This window comes from Ochotona curzoniae, unplaced genomic scaffold (genome assembly GCF_017591425.1).
Source record: "Ochotona curzoniae isolate NIBS_2020 unplaced genomic scaffold, NIBS_Ocur_1.0 scaffold_4506, whole genome shotgun sequence".
Taxonomy (NCBI): domain Eukaryota; kingdom Metazoa; phylum Chordata; class Mammalia; order Lagomorpha; family Ochotonidae; genus Ochotona; species Ochotona curzoniae.
Genome location: NW_024467119.1, coordinates 25,630,928 through 25,651,603, shown reverse-complemented (window position 1 = coordinate 25,651,603; position 20,676 = coordinate 25,630,928). Strand labels below are relative to the sequence as shown.

General features: G+C 43.1%; 1 protein-coding gene across 4 annotated transcripts in view; it reads left to right on the top strand.

Moving 5' to 3' along the window:
- LIN54 (lin-54 DREAM MuvB core complex component) overlaps positions 1-20,676 on the top strand; it is a 69,256-nt gene that overhangs the window by 32,680 nt on the left and 15,900 nt on the right. For 3 of the 4 annotated variants that reach the window (XM_040966739.1, XM_040966735.1, XM_040966737.1), the window contains exons 4-8: positions 830-972; positions 13,787-14,003; positions 18,465-18,538; positions 18,683-18,880; positions 19,918-20,009. In XM_040966739.1, coding sequence (XP_040822673.1) covers positions 830-972; positions 13,787-14,003; positions 18,465-18,538; positions 18,683-18,880; positions 19,918-20,009 — 724 coding nt within the window. The remainder of the gene's footprint in view (positions 1-829; positions 973-13,786; positions 14,004-18,464; positions 18,539-18,682; positions 18,881-19,917; positions 20,010-20,676) is intronic. The other variant, XM_040966738.1, reaches the window with a different exon arrangement.

Here is a 20,676-nt window from a genome sequence, read left to right as displayed (position 1 = left end):
CAAGTCTAAGATGGGATTAGGGTGATAGGGAATGCGATTACAGTTCTATCATGGGCTCAGAATGGACACACAGAATACTGAGTGTAAGGCACGAATGAGCAGAGAAGAGTGGATGGACTCTGTCTTGCCTAGGAGCTTCCTGATATTTCAGCTCATTTTAGTATGATTTGGAATTGCCTGAGCTGTTCAGATACAGTGTACAGTAATTTTTCTGTGTTCATGAGAGATTGTGTCCTGAAGGGAACACAGTATGCAATGTACCTAGGGTAGCTAGAGATACAGTGGTTTTGCTTTGGTCATATAAAGTCGGTGATAAGTCTGGTATAGCTGCATAGGTTCTAGTGTTTCCCTAACCCCTCCCCAAATTCCCAACCCTAAGTTGTTCCAAAAGCTGATTTCCAAGTATGCATTTGAATTGCACCTTCACAGTCTGAGCGCAGAGAGGAAGTCCTGTCTAGCAGAGTACTGAGATTCAAAGACAGGTTTAGGTTGCCACATTCAGAAGCTATGTTAATACTGGGAACGTTTAATGTTTGTCTTGCACTTATTTTCTGATCCTTTTAACTTAATATTTGTGAGACTATGAATGGGACTGTTTTGTAGACTATATAAACTGATATGATATTAATAGAAGAAACATTGTTTTGTTCCTTTCTAAGTTCACTAACCAGAGTTCATTAGGGACATTTAAGTTCCTGTATTGATACATATGAAATATGAGTAATATTCTACATATGCTACAGCCCTTGTGGGTATAGATCATCATCACATAGATTTTTTTTGCTGTTATTGAAAGAAATCGAACTGATATCCTGCCTCTCATTTGCAGGTAGGGTTCTTTCACAATCTACTCCTGGAACTCCATCAAAGACCATAACAATATCTGAAAGTGGTGTTATTGGATCAACTTTAAATTCTACAACACAGACACCAAATAAAATAGCCATCTCACCTTTGAAATCGCCAAATAAGGTAAAAAAACAAATGAGCCACGAATACCACATATTATGGTTGATGCCTCTGTTTGTCTTCCTAGTCACTTGATATACTTCAATTTTAATATGTTCCCAAGCAAGTAATATGCATCCAATGCATAGTGTTATCAATTTAGTAATCAAGGCTATTTTGTGGATTACAAAGATTTATTTTAGACACTTAGTAATATAGTAATCATTTTGCATGTTCTGATTTCTACAGCCCATAGCAAAAAAATCTTCGAATGAAGTTCACTTTCTAAGTGTTTAGTTCCTTTTCCATTTATATTGTAGGAAACTTGTTGTCTTTGGATAAAGCACATACACTGTCCATATAAGTAGAACATGTTTAGTGTAAGTTTTCCTAGATAAAGACCTGATTCGTTGCTGGGTGACAGGATCCAGAGCAGTCCAAGCTGCCATCAGATGCTGTTAGCCATATTATTTTATCAGTGTATCATTTTTTGAATGCTTTAAGTCAGATCATTCAAAACATTTTTATAAGTTGTTTTCATTTTAAGGAGATAGAGTACCTATTGTTTACTTTCATATGAAGTTAGCAGTCTAACTTACTTGACTAAGGCAGCCACATGTCGTTGTGCCAATCTCAGCATGTTAAAGCAGTGTGTCTTAGGAGATGTGTTGTTCAGTGGAAAGCCCAGCATTACTATTCTGCAGGTTGCCACCCTTCTCCTTTGATTTGTTACAGCTCATAAACAGAACAGACATTGCACATTTGTCTTAAAGTTTTTGAAGTCCAGCTGTTGGTTTCTGCTCTAAGGAGAATTGCATGTAATATATAAACTTGATGTCTGTCTGTTTTGTTTTTTTTTTTTTAAAGGGGATTCTACCTATATAATAATAAAAATTTTTCTCCTTCTAGATGAAGTGAAGACAGTTAATATTTGGAGTTTACTGTGTGTCCTGCACAGTGGTAGCAGTGGGATTAAAACATGGATATGATTCAATTTTTAATCTCAAGGAGTTGGGAAAGGGAATTAGACTGAGACAGTAACAATTGCCCTCACCCCACCCTGTAGAAGAGCAATGGTCACAGGAGGCTGTAGGAGCTCTGCTTCTTGTGTGTCAGGGGAGAAGGGCCATGCCGGGTAGGCAGCCCTGGCAAGGTCTTAACCCTGGGATGGGAGTACGCTGTGAATGAGTGGCAGGGGACTTTCTAGAGGGAAGTAATACTTCACACGACCATATGTCTGTGTGGCCCTCTCATATGAGCTGCATCACTTTGGTGTGGGAGCCCAGGATGCTAACGTTGGAGAGAACATCTCTTTATCTTCAAAGGAGTTTGGATTGGGCTGCTTGCTCTTGGAGATTGATACGGCTTCCTGTCACCTCCGAGTCAGTGTTTCTCGACTTTATCAACACTCCAGAATCATCTCGGTTGCTTTAATAAATCCTGCTGTCTGTCTGCCTCTTAACCCCAGAAACTGTGTATACATCTGTTTGCAGTTGGCCCTAGGGCCAGGGGTTTCTTAAGTGCCCCTAAGTGATTCACATGGGTGGCCTAGATTGAGAACCACTGTTCTAAATCATAGAAGATTTCCATTTTTAAGAAAATCGTTTTTGAAGCGTTGTGCTGGTGGTTGGGGGTAGGGATGCCTGAACTCTGGGCAAGGCCAGGTAGCCTGGTGACCTCAGTCTTGCCTGTACTTCAGCAGCTCCTGGGGAGCTCTTAAAAAGATAAAGCCAGGTCTGGAATGATGGCTCAGTGGCTAAATCTTTACATTGCATGCATCGGGATCACAAATGGGCTCCTGTTCATGTCCCAGGTGCGCCATTTCCCATTCAGCTCCCTGCTTGTGGCCTGGGAAGGCAGTGGAGAGTGGCCCAAAGCCTTGGGACCTTGTACCCATGTGGGAGACCCAGAAGAGACTCCAGGCTTCTGGTTTCAGATTGGCTCAGCACTTCTCATTGTGGCCACTTAAGGAGTCAGCCAGTAGACGGAGATCTTTCTCTTCATATCTCTTTGTATCTCTTTCTCTAAACCTACCTTTCCAATAAAAATAAATAAATATTCAGAACAACAGCAGCACCAAAAGCTAATGGCTGGCTCCTGCCACCCCGCGTAAACCAGAATCTTTAGGCTGGGCCCTGGTTTTTGGCTTAATACTTTAAAATTCTGAAGTGTACATCAGGGTCGAGAAATCCCAAGGTAGCTGATAGTACCTTGGGTTTTTGGCTAGTAGCCAAGGGACTAGGGGAAAAGAGATGTGCTGGAAGGAGATTTGTGACTTAATGACCGGGGACCCTGCACCCATGTGGGAGACTGGGAAGAAGCTCCTGGCTCCTGGCTTTGGATTGGCTCAGCTCTGGCCGTTGTGGCTGCTTGGGGAGTGAACCATTGGACAGAAAATCTTCCTCTCTGCCTTCCCTCCTATTTATATATCTGCCTTTCTAATAAAAATAAGTGAATCTTTAAAAAGAAAAAAAGAGTTCACTCATAGCTCTTAAGAATGAGCCTGAGGGCCTGGTGTGATAGCATAGTGGTTAAAGTCCTCACTTTGTACGTGCCGGGATCCCATGTGGATGCCAGTTCTAATCCTGGTGGCCCTGCTTCCCATCCAGCTCCTTGCTTGTGGCCTGGGAAAGCAGTGGAGGACAGCCCAAAGCCTTGGGACCCTGCACCGGTATGGGAGACCCTGGCTCCTGACTTTGGATTGGCTCAGCTCCAGCCATTGCAGTCACTTGGGGAGTGAACTGTCGGACGGAAGATCTTCTTCTCTGTCTCTCCTCCACTGTGTCTTTCCTCCTCTGTTTATCCGCCTTTCCAAATAAAAAAAAAAAGAGCCTGGGCATAAGCCTCATGGGATGGTAGGTTAAGTGGCACACCCACATTCTGTACTAGAGTGCTTCGTTCAAATCCTGGTTACTCTTTACTTCCAGTTCACCTTCTTGGGAGGTCATGGCTCAAGTACCTGTGTCCTTGCCACCCACATCTGAAATCCAAATGGAGTTCCTGGCCTCTGCCTTCCTACAATATGTTGCGACTGCAGGCATCTGGAGTGAGCAGTCAGAATATATCACTCTGGTTTTCTTCCTCACTCTCATTCTACCCTTCAAAGAAAAACAGAAAAGAACAGACCTTATCCTGATGATTAAGTATGAGAAGTTCAGGCCAGCACGAATGGGAGCCTTCTCTTGCCCCTTGGCAGGCCTATCTGTGTAGCTCAGGGATCTATAGCAGGCAGGAGGAATGCAGTCTGCTACCTTCTCCCACTTTCCACTTTAGATTCAGAAGGAAGATTAGTGGAGAAAGGAATAAGTTTTACCTGACTAGGACTGTTGTGATCTGGCTGCCAGTGGCCTCTGTGTGACGGGTATACAAATGTGAACTTTCAGAGGTGTGACCTTAGGGTCGTTTTTGGGATATCCCCGGCGGGTTGTCCACATTACCCAGCTTCCTTTCAGCTAGGGTGTACATTCCCACCACCTTTTGCAATTCCCTTGTAGCTGTCACCTCTTAAATTGAGCCCATCCTGTTTCTGATAAATATCTTAACTCCATAAGGCACATGTCTTTGACAGGGGCCCCTTAAGATGTCTCCGCTCCTCTGCAGCACTTCCTTGGCCGATGGGAAACCACTGGTACAAGTACAGCTTGCGAATCTGTGCCGTTGTGACAGCTACCTGCATCTTGTTTTTTGCCAAATGTTCCAGGTTAGGCTCAGGCTGTATCTGCGTGTTTCTGAGGACGTGTCAGATTCTCCTGAGAACATTTTGTCCTGTTTTAGAGGCCTGCTCCAAGGGGCGTGTAAGAGTGCTTTTATCTTTTTTTTTTTTAAGATTTATTTTATTTTTATTAGAAAGGCGGATATACAGAGAGGAGAGACAGAGAGGAAGATCTTCCGCTCGGTGATTCACTCCCCAAGTGGCCACAACAGCTGGAGCTGAGCCAATCCGAAGCCAGGAGCCTCTTCCTGGTCTCCCACATGGGTGCAGGGTCCCAAAGCCTTTGGCGGTCCTCAACTGCTTGCCAGGCCACAAGCAGGGAGCTGGATGGGAAGTGGGGTCGCTGGGATTAGAACTGGCAACCATATGGGATCCCAGCACGTGCAAAGTGAGGACCTTAACTATTATGCCACCGCACTGGGCCCAAGAGTGCTTTTATCTTAACGCGTTGGCAGCTTACCATTCAGGCATTGGCATCTCCTCACTCAGTATCAACCACGTGGCATCGGAGGGTTCCTGGGGGAATCTGCCTTTGTTCTACCTAATCTGTGAGGAAGCTCTAACATCCTGTATGTTTACAAGTCTGCCATGCATGTCTTGCCTTTCTTTTTACATAAGGTATGGACAGGTTTATCATTTGTAGCTCTCACTGTTGAAGTCTCAGCCAAATTTAGAGATCTCTCGAGTTAGAAAGAGAATGCGTAAGAAATAGCTGGTTTGGGTAGACAGATGTTTAGTTCTTGGGCCTGTCTTGAAGTACCCACTGATCATCTGGAGGAGGGTGCCCATGGGGAAGCTGAATAACCGTGGTGACTGAGTTCTGTACTTAGTTGAAACTGCCCAAGGAGTGCATGCGGTTGTAGGTAGAGCAGAGCCGACCACAGAATAGTGCGTGTTAGAAGAAAAGGAGTAAGTGGAAGACAATGATACTGGCCACCATTTTGGGTATCCTACAAAAGTCAGGAATAAGTTAAAAAAAAAGTTGCTGACACCCTGCTTGCTCAGGCTGTCAGTTCAGAAGGACACCCACGCACTTGCTGTTACTCCCCTTCCAGCAAATCTGACCACCCCCATCTGCCTTGAATCCACTGGAGTAGCTCTCACTGTACTGTTCTACTGTTCTTTGCTGTTGTTGGATGACACCAGAAAGCCCCAATTCTGTGACCCCCCCCCCCCATTGAATCCCCCTAAGGCTCTCCATGTCTCCTCTGCTTACCCCCACGTGACATCCCTCCACTGTGCCCCTGGCTTGATTTTGTGATCCAGAAGGTCCTTGAGTCTGCAGCCTTTCTACTGCGAGGTACTTTACTCCTCTGGCGCTCCAGAGGACGCTACAGTTGGACTGCTGAGAGATGGCTGTGTTCACAGTGCTGTGTATAGTCCAAGCCTGGAGAGCTGAAACTAGGTTTTCTGCTTGCTTTGCAGTATAGGTCTAGGCCATTCTCTATCCCTCCTTTGTCTTCTCCTTTGTCTTTGAGTTTATTGTTACCAGGTTCAGTGTGGGGGAGCAAGTATTTATTTTGTATTACAGTTGCCTTCGTAAAGGAGGATTTCTTCCTGTGTATTATATACTTTCTAACCTTCAGTTTTATATAATATTTGTAAGGCTTAGGACCAGTGTTCCGGGGTCATGGGTTACGCCTCTGCTGGCACACTGGTATTTCATATGAATGCTGATTTAAGAACTGGAAACTCCTCCTTTGATCAAGATCCCTGCTAATGTAGTTGGGAAGCTGGCAGAAGGTATCCTAACCACCTAGGCCCCCACGGCTCACCAGGAAGATCTGGATGGAGTTCCAAGCCCTTGGCTTGAGCCCCTCCTAGCCCCAGTTACTGCATTCATCCAGGGAGTGAAGCAGGACTCGGAGGGTCCGTGGCACCCTCTCTGTCACTCTGCCTTTCAAATAAATATGTTGTAAACAAAAATACTTGTTAGGTTTCCAAATAAGAATTAAACTAAAGAAAATGTGATTCTACTTGATTTACTTTTTAAAAATATTATCAAAGCTGTTCTCACCTTCAATCTGTCTTTTATTCTCAACTTTTATTCATATCCGTATCAGTTTGTTTCAGAAAAAATGTGGCTTAACATTTAAAGATCTATTAAAAAAACTATTTATTTAATTTACGTTAACAGATAAGAGTAATCTTATGAGTCTCAGTACATGCAGAAAATTCTTGTTAATATCTAACCTCCATTTTGGTTTAAAAAGTGAAAACCTTAAAACAAATAGGAGGACACTTTCATAATGTAACAAGAAAGAATAATCAATTTGAATCCTGGTGGAGTTCTGCATATCTGACCTAAGGCAGTAGGGCAATAAAAATAAGAATATAACGTTTAAAAAGAAAGTAAAAATTTCACAATTTACATATTTCATTATTATATTATTTCCATGTAAAATTTTAAATTTGCCAGTGGACTGTTGGAATTAGCAAGTAAATATGGCCATGCTCTTAGATACCTGGTTAATATCAGAATATAGGTCATTTATATTTAATTATTCATAGATTGGATTTATATCTTTCAACTTCCTAGTTGTTTTCTTTGTCCCCAGCTGTACTTTGTTTATTTAACTCTTTCTTCTTTTGGGGGAGTTAATTTATTTTTTTTTTTTAAGATTTGTTTTATTGGAAAGGCAGAATTATAGAGAGAAGATCTTCTATACATTGATTTGTTCTTCAGATTTCTACATTGGTCAGAGCTGAGCAGATCTGAAGCTAGGAGCCAGGAATTTCTTTTGAGTCTCCATGTGGGCACATAAGCGATGCTCTACTGCTTTCCCAGGCCACGAGCATGAGCTAGATGGGGAGCAGAGCAGCCAGGACACAAACTGGCACCCATATTGGATCCTGGTGGATGCAAGGCGAGAATTTAGCCACTAGGCTACCATGCTGGGCCCTGTAAGATCTTTATCTGCTGGTTTGTTTCTCAGATTCTCTCAGTAGCCAGGGCTGGGTAGCCACAGTCAGGAGTTCTGAATATCATCTGGTTATTGCAAGTGGGCAGCGTAGGCTAAAGTTCTTGTGCCATGAAATAGTGCCTCCCAGGGTGCACTTTGGCAGGGTAGTGAAGGGGACATAGAGTAGAGATTAGGCGCACCCCAAAACAGGATGAGAGTATTCTACGTGACATCTTAGCCCACTGCACCACATTGTCCTGCCCCCATAATCCACTTCCAGATAACCCTTAAAATCATTAAAAATAAGAAAACATTATTTCCTTTCCTTTTAACTATGTCTTAACATACTTCCTTTCTTTGTGTAGGTCCCATTGTCAGGCTGGTATCAAACATCTCTAAAAAATGTTTGTAATATTTTCTTTCTTTTTTAAGATTTACTTATTGTTATTGGAAAAGCAGATCAGATTTTCAGAGAAAAGGAGACAGACAGAAAGATCTTCCATCCAGATGGCTTCAACAGCTGGAGAAGAGCTGATCCAAAGCCAGGAACCAGGAGCTTCCTCTGGGTCTCCCACAGTGATGTAGGGTCCCAAGGCTTTGGGTCATCTTCCATTACTTTTCAGACCATAAGCAAGGAGCTTGATGGGAAGTGGAGCACCTGGGACACAAACTGGCACCCGTGTGAAATCCCAGCGCTTAGAGGTGGAGGATTAGTCAATGGAGCCATTGCACTGGGCCCTGTAATTCCTTTAATCAAAGACTACTGATAATACATTCTTTCAGCTTTTCTTTCTTCACAAAATTCTCATTTTTTCCACTCTTCTTGAAAAATATTTTCAGTGAGTGAAGAAGTTGAGAGGTTTTGCACAGTGCTTTAAAGATAACGTGCTATAACTTTTCTGGATTACATAGTTTTTGGCCAAAATGGCTACCGCAGTCTTTAATTATTTTTTCTGTGTATTTTTTTTTCCTGGTTATTGTCAGGATTTACTCTTTGCATGCGAGTTTCTGTGGTTTAAGTGCTGTGTATAAATGTGTATTGTGGATTTTGTTGTAGTTTTCTTTTTTTTTATTTATTATATTTTGACAATCGTTACAAAGTTAATTAGGGTAAAAAGGTTCAAGGGCTACAGGAAAGTGGTTTTGATAGTTCAACAGTTATAAATCGTTGCCAATCTCACCACTCCAAGCACTATGAGGTCTTTGAAGAATCCACTGATTGACATAACCCATCATAGAGTCTCCGTTTGCCCAGTTTTTCGCTGCCAAGATATAGCTGAGATGGTTGGTTGACCTGTTCTGTCCTCTGTCTTTTGATGGTTAGGGTTCTGAGTCCGGCAGTTCAATTGGAAAGATCCCCAAAGAGACCATCTGAGGTGTTCTCAGACCAAATTCTTGTATGTGCTAGCAAGCACAGGGCCTGGCATAGTCCATTGCCCTGATTAGCTAGTGGTTACAATTATTGCTGGGTTTGTTTTGTTTCTAACCCTGACTTCCACTGGAACCAGTGCGTGCCGCAGTCCAGCCTGACTTTGCCCAGCACATACTCGGCCCTCACACAAACCAGTGGGAGCTGCAGCCTAGTCGAGCAACCCACAATAACCCCCACCAGACCCACCCTCTACCCTGGTTTGCCAGTATGTGTGGCAGACTAGTCCAGTCTGTCCCACATCCCCTTCTGCTCTCATACATGTCAATGGGTATTGAAGCCTTGTTCCGACTCTCCAGCCCACACACATGCTATTGGGTGCCTCTCTGTTTAGCCACCCCAGCCCCTGTCCTGGTTTTCGTGCCTTCCAGTGTATGTAGTAACCCAAGAGGGAGGAGCCCACTATTTCCTTCCCAGGTCACTCCTACTTGCGGATTATGCGCTCTCCAGGTGGTTCTGTGGTTTAACTTGACAGGCTTAGCCCCCAGTGCCAGCTTTTGCCAGCTGATGCTGCAGCTAAGCCCAACCAACCCCCACTCACTCTAATTTTTGTTTACAGCAGTAGGAATAATCAGCCCAGCCTGGCTTTTCCCTGATCTGGTCCACATGAGACCCACAGGTGTTGTATCCCTGCCTGGTCTGTTCTGCCCCCATCCCAGCTCATGCTCTCCAGTGGGAGTAGCTGTCCAGCAAGGGAACCACCCCTTATTCCCCTGCCGGCTCTGCCCCCTCCCTTCCTGGTTCTCATGTGTGCTGGTTGGGTGCGGTGGTCACATCCAATGCTACGGGTAACCTCACCTTGGCATTTCATAATGTGCACTGGTTTTTGTCGCGACTAAACCTGGCTCGACCCACACTCTGTCCCAGTGCTCGGATTGCCAGTGGATGACGTGTACTGATTCAGCCTGGTCTTCCCCTGGCCCATGCCAAAAGTATGCCAGTGGGAAACTTTCCATGGCCTGTTTTGGACTTTTTCCTGACTGACCTTCAACCCAATCTGGTTCTTACTGCTGGATATTTCAACCCAGCCAAGGCTCGTCCATGCTCACATACAGCTCACACATGGCTCAGTAGGGGCTGAGACCTAGCCTAGTCCATCCTGCATCTGCCCTGGTCCTCCAGAACACCAGAGGGTGTTGCAGTCTGGCCTGGCTTGGTGCATCCAGTCCCAATCCACACTTGTGCCAAGGGAGACTGCAACCGTATCCTGATAAGAATGCAGCCCCCCCATTCTAGCCCACGCCCCCTTGGTGGAAACCCCAACCCAGCTCGAGTGTTCCCTTAGCTCCCCAACCAGGCCTGTTCTCAGCCATACATCGCGCACATGCCAGTGGTTGCTCTGACTATGCTTGGCACAGCTCCTCACCTGTCCCAACCCCTGCCTTAAGACACTGTGTCTTAGCATCCCTGGCTCACGCAGACCGGTAGGTGCAAGAGCCCAGCTCAGCATGACCTGTGCTCCATCCTGATTTCTGATTTTTCCTGTGGGCTAAGTTAACTCGGTGCAGCCCAGTCTACTTCGTTTTATTACCAACTCACACATTGGTCAGCCGTTGGAGCTACTTCGCCCAGCTTGTCCAACCCCCAGGTCTGGACCACGTGTTCACCAGCGGGAGCTGTGACTTGCCAACAGAGTTTCCCAAGTTCTTCCACTTGACCCACTCCCAGACCTAGTTCTCACACATGCCAGTGTGGGCTTTAGGCCAGTGCCCGGCGTAGTCTGGCCTTCCATTTGGCCTTGTATGAGCTGGTGAACATTGCAGTCCAGGCCCACAAGTTTTAAAAGAGCCAGCATTGTGACCATTTTCCAATGTTATTTGAGATGTCACACCAAAAGTTCAGGCTGCAAAGACAAAAAAAACATGTACGGGACTGCATCAAACTAGTTTTTTTGCAACAAAGTAAACAGTAAAATGGAATGATCATATCCTACAATACGAGTGAATATTTGCAAATCATTTATCTGATAAGGAGTTCATATCCCAATTCTGTGAAGGCATTCGTACAACTCACTGGAATGACATTTCTCCAAATAAGACCTAAAAGCAGATATGAAAAGATGCTGAATATCATTCAGCTCTAGGGACGCACCAGTCCAAACCGCAGTGGACATCACCTTGCACTCACAAGGATGGTCTGAACAAAAAGTCACAAGATAAATGCCAGTGAGGATGGGGAGAAGCAAGAACTTCCTCACACTGTTGGTGGGACTGTAGATGGGTGCAGCCATTATGGACACTGAGGTGGCAGTTCCTTTAGGAAACAAGAAATAGAGCTGTCATGTGACCCAGCAGTCCCTCCTCTGGGGATTCCACCAACAAAGATGTAATCACTGTTTACAATGTTATCTTCTGTCCCATGTTCATTGCATCATTCTCAGTAGTCAAGATATGAAAAATCTAAATGTTGACAGATAAAAAAGCTGTGTGATATAAATATGTGGCTTTACTTACAAGAGTCCTCCAAAAGTTTTAGAACATGCAAATGTATATTATTAAAATGGTTTTCAAAGTTTTTATATCAAAATAAACAATTTTTAATTCCATATTCTTTGAACAACAATATCTATTTAGATAGATATTATTCAGTCTAGAGAAATAAGATTCTGCCATTTTCCACCACATAATTGAATCTGGAGGGTATTACACTAAATGAAACAATTGTAACATATAAGGAAAACTATGATACAATTTCTAATATATGTGAATTTTTTTTATTGTAAAGTCAGATATATAGAGAGGAGGAGAGACAGAGAGGAAGATCATCTGTCCATTGATTCACTGCCCAAGTGACCAGAGTGGCCAGAGCTCCGCTGATCCAAAGTCAGGAGCCAGGAGTTTCTTCCCAGTCTCCCATGTGGGTACAGGGTGCTAAGGCTTTGGGCCGTCCTCGACTGCTTTCCCAGGCCACAAGCAGGGAGCTGGATGGGAAGCAGGGCCGCTGGGATCGGTGTCCATATGTACAATGAGCTTTTCTTTGGAGTTTTACTTCCAGTGCATGAAGGACAAGCACTTTAGCTGCTAGGCCACCACGCTGGGCCCATATGTGAAATCTTACAGAAGAGTCAAAGATGTAGATAGCAAGCCTAGAGCAATAGTGTGGTAGCAGTTGGTGAGCTCAAGATCAGATGAGTTAAAGTAGCAGATTCACCATGAATGTCTTCGGGAATAAAATGGTACTGCATTTGAGATTCCTGTAAACGAATACATTCCAGCTGCCCTTGTCCCTAAAATTCACTCACTGTACTGACCATTTTGCTGGTTTAAGTATTCCATTTCTTCATGTCTATACTTAAATCCACTCAGTAAAAATCAGTTTTAAAGGAAGAGACAGAAAACAGTATAACAATCAAAATTATTTACCCCCTAGACTGGTACCACAATACATCTATTTAAGAATGTCTGCTTAAGTGCTAGGTTTCAATCAAGTAATCTATAAGCATGTTAAATACCAAGTGAATGTGTCTGTTACATTTGAAGCATTTTAATTCTTTAGGCTTACATTTTTTTTCCCCCTCTTGAGGAAAGAGACCAACTTTTGTTCCATTGTACATATTTGTCCCCTAGGTTAATTGCTTCTTCACTAGCTTGGATAGTTATACATTTTATTTCTTACTCTTTCTATTTTCATGTAATTCAGTGGCTGTTAAGGCCAATGCTGCCTTTATTTTGAATTTATTTTTGGGTGCCCAACCTAGTATGAAAGTGACTTTATGTTGAAGTAATAATCTTTTAACTATAGACAGGATCTGAACAAAATAGCACTTTTAGTTTCCTCCTGGGCATTTATAAAATTGAAGAAGTATCAGATTTTATCTTTCATACATTATTTCCTACATGGTAAATACGTATTTCCTCCATCATATGTCACTATCTTTTAGTAGGAAGACTTTTTGTAAGATGAGGTGGGGATGTAATTCTTTATACAGTGTAGCTGCAGTTGCCAGTGTGAATACGAGTTACAAGGCTGTCCCAGTGTACAAATAATGCTGTGCAGCCTGAGAGTACCTTGTGGCCCTTCCCTTTGTATGACATAGTGCAGCGCAGTCAGCAAATATGCACTAAGGTCGTCAAGAGACTCTTGTTTTGCTTTGCCTGATGTTGTATTTAGCTTTCTGGGAAGTCCCATTGTTTTCTGTCGGACCGAAGGAAAGGATTAAAATTAATGGAAATGATTATATTGCCTCAGATCTCATTCAGCCAGAACTGTTTAGTTTTCCTTACACAACCAAAATTGGGCTAACTTTGGACCAAATTGGGCTTCCTGCCCATGTGATAATTAATACTTTGTACCTCCGAGGTACTATAAGCCTTTCAGAGTTGACTAGACTTAATTAGGGTGTACGATGAGCTTTTCTTTGGAGTTTCACTTGGAGAGCATGGGAATATAAAGATGCTATAATTAACTTGGTGGGTAGAAATAAAATTTGTCTTCTTTCTGTTGAATATGGGACTTAATTCTGGAACTCTATAATTTTAAAATGTCTTACTAGTTCTCCCTGATATTAACAAAGTTGATTCTTGCAAATTAAATAATAATTTCTTTATAGCAAGTCATCTGACCTGGACTGTCAAAGAAGTTTGCTAGAGATGGAAAGTGGAGCTCATTAATTTTGGTTTCATGCCTTTATTTGTTACTATTCTCTGTCTTTCTCTTTGAACAGGATTTCCTTTCAACAGCCTTTGATGAAATACAGGAGCACATTTTATTGCTTGGGCAAGTGCTGTAAGTTAAAAGCTGGGGAAAGTCAAAGTCCAGATTAACAAAAGCTGGGTTGTGTTGTATTATCTACAGGCAGTAAAGTCAGCTGTCCAGACCATCACTGTTGGAGGAGTGAGCACATCCCAGTTTAAGACCATCATTCCTCTGGCCACCGCTCCCAATGTCCAGCAGATCCAAGTGCCTGGAAGCAAGTTTCATTATGTGCGACTTGTCACTGCCACGACAGCCAATAGCGCCACCCCGCCCGCCAGCCAGAACCCCAGCACAAATACGCAGCCTCTCCAGCAAGGTCAGCAACCGATTGGGGTTTTGTCAATGCCTTTAACAACTTGATTGAACAGCGAGCCTTGTCTTGCTAAAAATCCTGGTGGAGTGTGGCATTTCAGCTGACAGTTGGAGCTAGCTGTGGTTATAGAGGGCAATGGGAAGTAACAATTGTAGCTTAGTATTTCATCCTGCCACAAGTTAGCACACCATGTCACTGTATTGTATTACCAGATACAACTGCTTGTTAATTTGTGATTGGCTGTTTTAGTGCCGATATTCAAATTTATTATTTGGAGGCAGGCAGTATTGTACAGTGGGTTAAGCTGCAGCTTAAGACCCCAGCGTTCCCGTATCCAAGTGCCAGTTTGTACCCTGGTCCATTTCTGATCTAGCTCCCTTCTGAATGCGCCTGGGAAGCAGCAGAGAATGGTTTAAGTCTCCAGTCTGCCACCAACGTTATGACCATTGGGGAAGTGAGCTGTGAAAACCTCTCCCTCCCTCTTGCTCTCTGCTACTCTGCTACTCTGTTTTCAAATAAGTGAATCTTGTAGAAGAAAAAAGTACCACCTCTGCCAGTGAAATAGTTTTAGATGGTACCAAGTTATTTTGTTTTTTTAAACTATGCGACTTCTTGAGAAGGTTTGGAGCAGTTGACATGACAAATAGACAAGGTATGAATACGTAAGAATATCATTTGTTTTTTTCTGATGTTGAATCTGTGATTACTAACAAGAAGTAATTATAAACTGTACTAGTCTTTTCTCACTTGTGTTTTTTCTAAATGTCATTCCCATTTTGTGTCCTTTTGTTTTCTTGTTTAAGGTTAGCCATTTTTACACCTGATACACAAAGACACATAACTCTTGTCCATCTTTGTCTGTTTTTTAAGAAAATTGGATTATGTAAAAGGATCACAATAGTTTATAGGTCAGGATATAAGTTTTTCCTTGAAAGATTGCTTTCTATCGAACAGTTTCCAAAATCAGTCAGTGTCAAGTAAATCACATGTTTTTATTTTGTAGGAAATAAATAGAAGCATTAAGGATCATGGTTATTTTTCCAGTTTTGTTAAAAGTTCAGAGATTTGAAGCTACCCATTGTTGATGGCTAGTTCGTTCACCTGCTGAGAGAAAATGACAATTTAAGTTAATACTAACGGGAAGTAACATATTGTATATGTATACAGATCTTTTTCTGGACAGGAAAAGAAAGGCAAAAAGAAAAATTTAAATGGATAAAAGGAAAATTGCATGGATGGGTGAGTGGATATATAGAGAGGGAGATAACAGAAAATGTAAATGTGGCGTTAAATATATTACGATCTTTCCAATGGCCTGATTTCCCGAGAGGAGTTTTCTGACATTCCAAAAGGAACTAGGCTTCCTTCAAAAGCAGTATAGAAACAGAAGCCAAAGTTCAAAGGTCACAGCCTGTTTGTTGCCTGCTCATGGCAAAGGGCAGAACAGGGCTGTGGAGAGTCCAACTGGGAGAAGGAGGAATTCAGCTTAAAGACATGAAGAAGCCTCCATCTCTTGTGGTGATGGTTCCTGAAGTTTGGAAGCAGGATGTTCCAAAGGATGGTTCAGAGTCCCTTTCACATAATAAAAATGTTGAAGAGTGTGCCAACTGCTATGTAACCTGCAGTGATGATTGCTAACGTGTGCACAGGCGGGGGCCTTGGTTTTGTCCTGCCCTTTCCTAAGTGTTTAGGGTGTTCTCTTTGCTGACCACTTGGTTTTATATCATCTGCATTCCCTCATGTACAGAGACCAAACCCGTGTACACTTGGGTTCCCAGGTTTTCTAGGTGTGGTATGTGTGTTGTGTGTGAGATACACACAGGCAGGGTAGGAGCAGGGATGGTCCCCCTGTCTGCTGTGACCAAGGGCAAGTCAGATTCCTTTGACCAGGTACCTGGTGTATCCCTCTGCCTGTGGCTGACTTAGGAAGCCTCTCCAGGAAGCAGGTGCAGGAGGAGGCCACTGCCCTGCGTCCCCAGCATGAATTCCAGCTCACTTTCTGTTTCCCACTACTGTTGTGGAGTTTCATCTGCAGTGATTATTAGACCTTTCCTGATGCTTGGCTGCAATTAAGGAGAATCAAAGGTGAACAGGAACAACTTCCAGTTCATGTCAGGTGACACTGCTCCTATACTTCATGGCCATATACTCTTCTTGAGTAGCAACCTTACTGAGATGTGTTGCCTTTTGGCATCATCACAGAGCTGTGCACTCCCCACTCTCTGGAATGCTCCTGCCCTCCCCAGTTCTTCTTGTTGGCCTGTCACCTTGCTGTGCACCTGCTGCCTCTCAGATCAAAGCACCCTCTCTCTGATGTTCTCTTTCCAGAACTCACAGTGTTACCTTTAGTCATCAACCTTCCAGCCCTCCCAAAAATAAACAGTCTGTTCATGCCACAGTAGCCATTCTGTCCAAGAAAGTCTATTTTTCATTTACTGTTCAGAGCAATTTAGATCCCATTATCTCAGCCTCATCTCTCAGATTAGCCTGCAGGCCTTACTGTGGCATAAATGAAATCTGAAAAGAGATGTTGTTTGTACTCTTTTAAATTCCTCCTTCAGACCAGAAATACAGCAAGCAGGTTTTTTTTTAAAGAAATAAATAAAAGGGCATAAGATTTATACTATCTGAAGGGAAGCCAGCATATAGGGTTTTTTTTTTTTTTAAGATTTACTTATTTTTATTGCAAAGTGAGATACACAGAGAGGAGGGGAGATAGAGAGGAAGATCTTCATCCAATGATTCACTCCCCAAGTGGCCACAACGGTTGGTACTATGCCAATCCGAAGCCAGGAGCCAGGAACTTCCTCCAGGTCTCCCACGTGGGAGCAGGGTCCCAACACATTGGGCCATCCTCAACTGCTTTCCCAGGCCACAAGCAGGGAGCTGGATGAGAAGTGGGGCTGCCAGGACTAGAACCGGAGCTCATATGTGACTTTGGTGCATTCAAGGCAAGGACTTTGGCCACTAGGCCACCGCGCCAGGCCCTAGCATATAGTTTTAGCATGTGTACTTGTTTTGGTTCAAATGCATAGTACCGATGTCTTGGCTCAGTGTGATCCCAGCATTTCTCTCTGTCTTCAAGCCTGCTCGTCCTGGGGTTTTCCATTCAGATAGCTCTCACTGCAGCAGTCACTTAGCTGCAGCTTACTCTTTCTTCCTGTATAAATGTGCAGACTTCACCCTAACATGCAAGGCCCTCAGCTAAATGGTTGCAGTCCGCCTCTTGCCTCTGCCTGTTGGCTGTAACCCCAACATCTATCCAGACCTCTTCACTAGTGTTGTGTGGATTGCTTTGCTGCTTCCCAGGACTGGGCCTGCATTCCTGGTGCCTCTGCCATGTAGTCCCTTCTGCAGCCTGCAGGCCCTCTTAGTGGTCTGCCTATTAATTAGGGCCCGTGTCAGCAGCCTTGCACAATGCAATGAAAATTCTTTTTCCTCTGCACTCCAGTTCTTTAGTCCTGCTGGTCTTTTTTGAGTCCTTGCCAGATCCATTGCACTAGAGTGTAATCTTGAGAGCAGGTGTCTTGTGTTTCTGCTTCTGCATAGCAATGGTTACAGTGCCATGTGTCAAGTCGTGATGCTTATGATAATAACAGTAACAATAAAGGCAAGTAGTATGGAGCACTTGCTGTTTGTTAGACACTAATGAGTTTTCATGAGCCAGCGTAGGTACTATCCATATTGCAAAAGATTTGGACAGTGAGAGTTAACGTATTGAGAAAATCACAGAGCTAGGTTTAGAACTTCATAAATTTTAATATGTATATGTATGTGAAGAGTTATTTTATTTATTTGAAAGCTAGAATGACAGAAATCTTCCATTCTCCTGTTCACTCCTGAAATGGCCACAGTGGTCAAGCCTGGGCCAGCTAAAGTCAGGAGTTCCATCTTGTGCTGCCTTTCCAGGTACAATATCAGGGAGCTGGACTGGAAATGGAACAGCCAGGACTTGAACTCCATTGTAGAGTGCTTGCATCAAAAGCAGTGACTTAAATTGATGTATCACCATATGCCTACCTTTTATACTATGCTGTATATTGTGTTAATACTGATTTATGTTGTCATTTTTCCTGCTTTGAATAGAAGTGTAACAGTTTGAAATTTTAGTATAGAGCAGTATTGTTACTTGGGCTCACCAACGGCAATTCTTTCATTTGTGTAACATTTCACTTCACTGGATTTAATACTGAGTGTTTAAATCATCTGGCTACATAATGAATGTTTTCAGTTAAATAAACCCTCCTAGAGTAGCTAGACTGTGGCAGCCGTAACCATGGGTTTCCTGGTAAGATGGGATGATTAGTGTGAAACTACAAGTATCCTGATTAAAGATTGCCCAAAACAGGAAATAAGTGGAATTCTTTAAGCTGTTTCATGCAGATAAACTGGGAGAACAACATCATAACTGCTTAAAAATATTTCTCTAAACAAATTGTCCATATTTTTCTTTTTTCTAAAAAGCAAAGCCAGTGGTCGTTAATACAACCCCGGTACGGATGTCTGTTCCAATCGTTCCGGCTCAGACTGTCAAGCAAGTAAGTATCACACAGCTTCTCAGTCTTCTACGCCTACAACTTACCCTTCACAGTGAAAGCTCTAACTTAGAGCCAAGAGATTTACACTGCATAAACAACTGTGAAGTTATTTGGTGATCATGGATATATTTCCCTTCTTTTTAGGTTGTTCCCAAGCCAATCAATCCAAGTTCACAAATTGTGACCACTAGCCAGCCCCAGCAGCGGTTGATCATGCCTGCCACACCACTGCCACAGATCCAGCCCAATCTCACCAACCTGCCACCAGGCACTGTCCTGGCACCTGCTCCGGGAACAGGAAATGTGGGTTACGCAGTGCTTCCAGCTCAGTATGTTACTCAGGTATGTGGGAGAAGGGAAGTCACCGCATGTCAGGAATGGGAACTGAATCTAAGATGGCTAACACTGTTGCATTCTGAAACTTAGCTCCAAATTAAAATGGCTGTTTCTAGAATTTGAAAATGTCAGCCAAAACTTCTGGGCTTATTTCTGTGTCTCTACAGCACTTACAAATATACGAGTCGAGCCAGATATAGGAGTAAGTCAGTTGGGAGCTGAGAGTAGCTTGATGAGGGCAACATTTGAAGATGGGAGGAAAAAAAAATCACATTGAAGTTAAACTCAGCAGAGTCCAAATGAATTTTTAAGAAAGCCTGATTATAATAAAGCCTTCCCTCAGACATAAATATGAAGCCACTGACTTGTGCTTGGAAAACAGAAATGTGGGATGCATTTGTGGGTGACGTGCCTTCACCAACCCTGTCATCTGGTTATCTTAGGAAGCAAGCTAAAGACTAACGTTAGGAGGAGGGGAGAGTGCTGATTTCACGAAACAGATAGAAGGTTTATGTATGCAATCAAATTAATACCATGTTCTAATTGGTTAGCCCAAGTTGTAAGAGAGACGGCACCTCCATTATGGTATAGAAGATTAAACTGCTGTCTGTGACACTGTCATCCCTCATGGGTGTAGGTTCATATCCTAGGTGCTCCATTTCTGATCCAGCCCCCTTCTGATGTGACTGGGAAAGCAACAGAAGATGGCCCAAGGACTTGGGCCCATGAAACCTAGAAAGAGTTCCTAGCTCCCGGCTTCAGCCTTGCAACCATTTAGGAAGTGAGCCGGCAAATGGAAGATATCTCTGTGGCTCTCCCCTCCCCACCTCTCTTTCTTTCTCTCTGTCTATAACTCTATCTTTCAAATAAGTAAATAAATATTTCAGGGAAAAAAAAAAACAGAAACAGAAATCTACCTATATACTGAAAGGTGCTTTGGAATGTGTTTCTATGGCCACCGATTAATAATGCTGATCATTGTGTCTGAGAGTATCTGGCATATTTGTACAATATGGTGTAAAGCCAGCTTTCTTTACCTGTAGCTCCAGCAGTCTTCCTACGTGTCCATAGCGAGCAACTCAAACTTTACCGGCACATCTGGTGTCCAGACCCAGGCAAGGCTCCCGTTCAATGGGTGAGTATTTGGAACAAACCTAAGTGAAGCAGTTGAACCAGCTTCAGTGCAGAATTCAATCACAGAACTCTCAAATGCCCTGTATCAGCTTCACCAGCCTTGCCACACTCCTGTTGATTTTCATCCTGAGAATGTGGTTGTAATGAAGATGCTAGCTATTTAGAAGTGGTGTGTTAGATCCTGGGTTTTTTTTTTTTTTGCTTATTTGATGCTTGTTTCCTTTTGTCATTGTTGCTGTTTGTTGATCTGCTACTTGCTGCCTTAACAATACCAAGTTAGAAACAGTGTTTGCTCGGTTAGGTGGCATCAGCCATACTGAATCTCCAGTTTCTCTGTGTGCCCCTTGACTTTAACCGCTTTTTGTAATAGCATCCTGAGATTTTTAAGGAGCCTTTAACTTTTTCCTCTCAGAAGTAGGAGTGGCTGTGAAGTGGTCTCTGGCAGCTGTTGATAACTTACCCATTTGAAAAGGCTATCCCGGATCTTAGCTCTTTCCCTCTCTTTTCATGTTACAACTTGTCTTTGAACTTTGTGATGATGAAATAATAACGGGACAGATTTTTACTAAAGATGAATGGTGTTGGTTGTAGATTTATCCTAGGAAGAATTTACAGTTTAGAGACTTATAATTTGTACTACGTGCTTTCATTGATGAACATGTGGATCT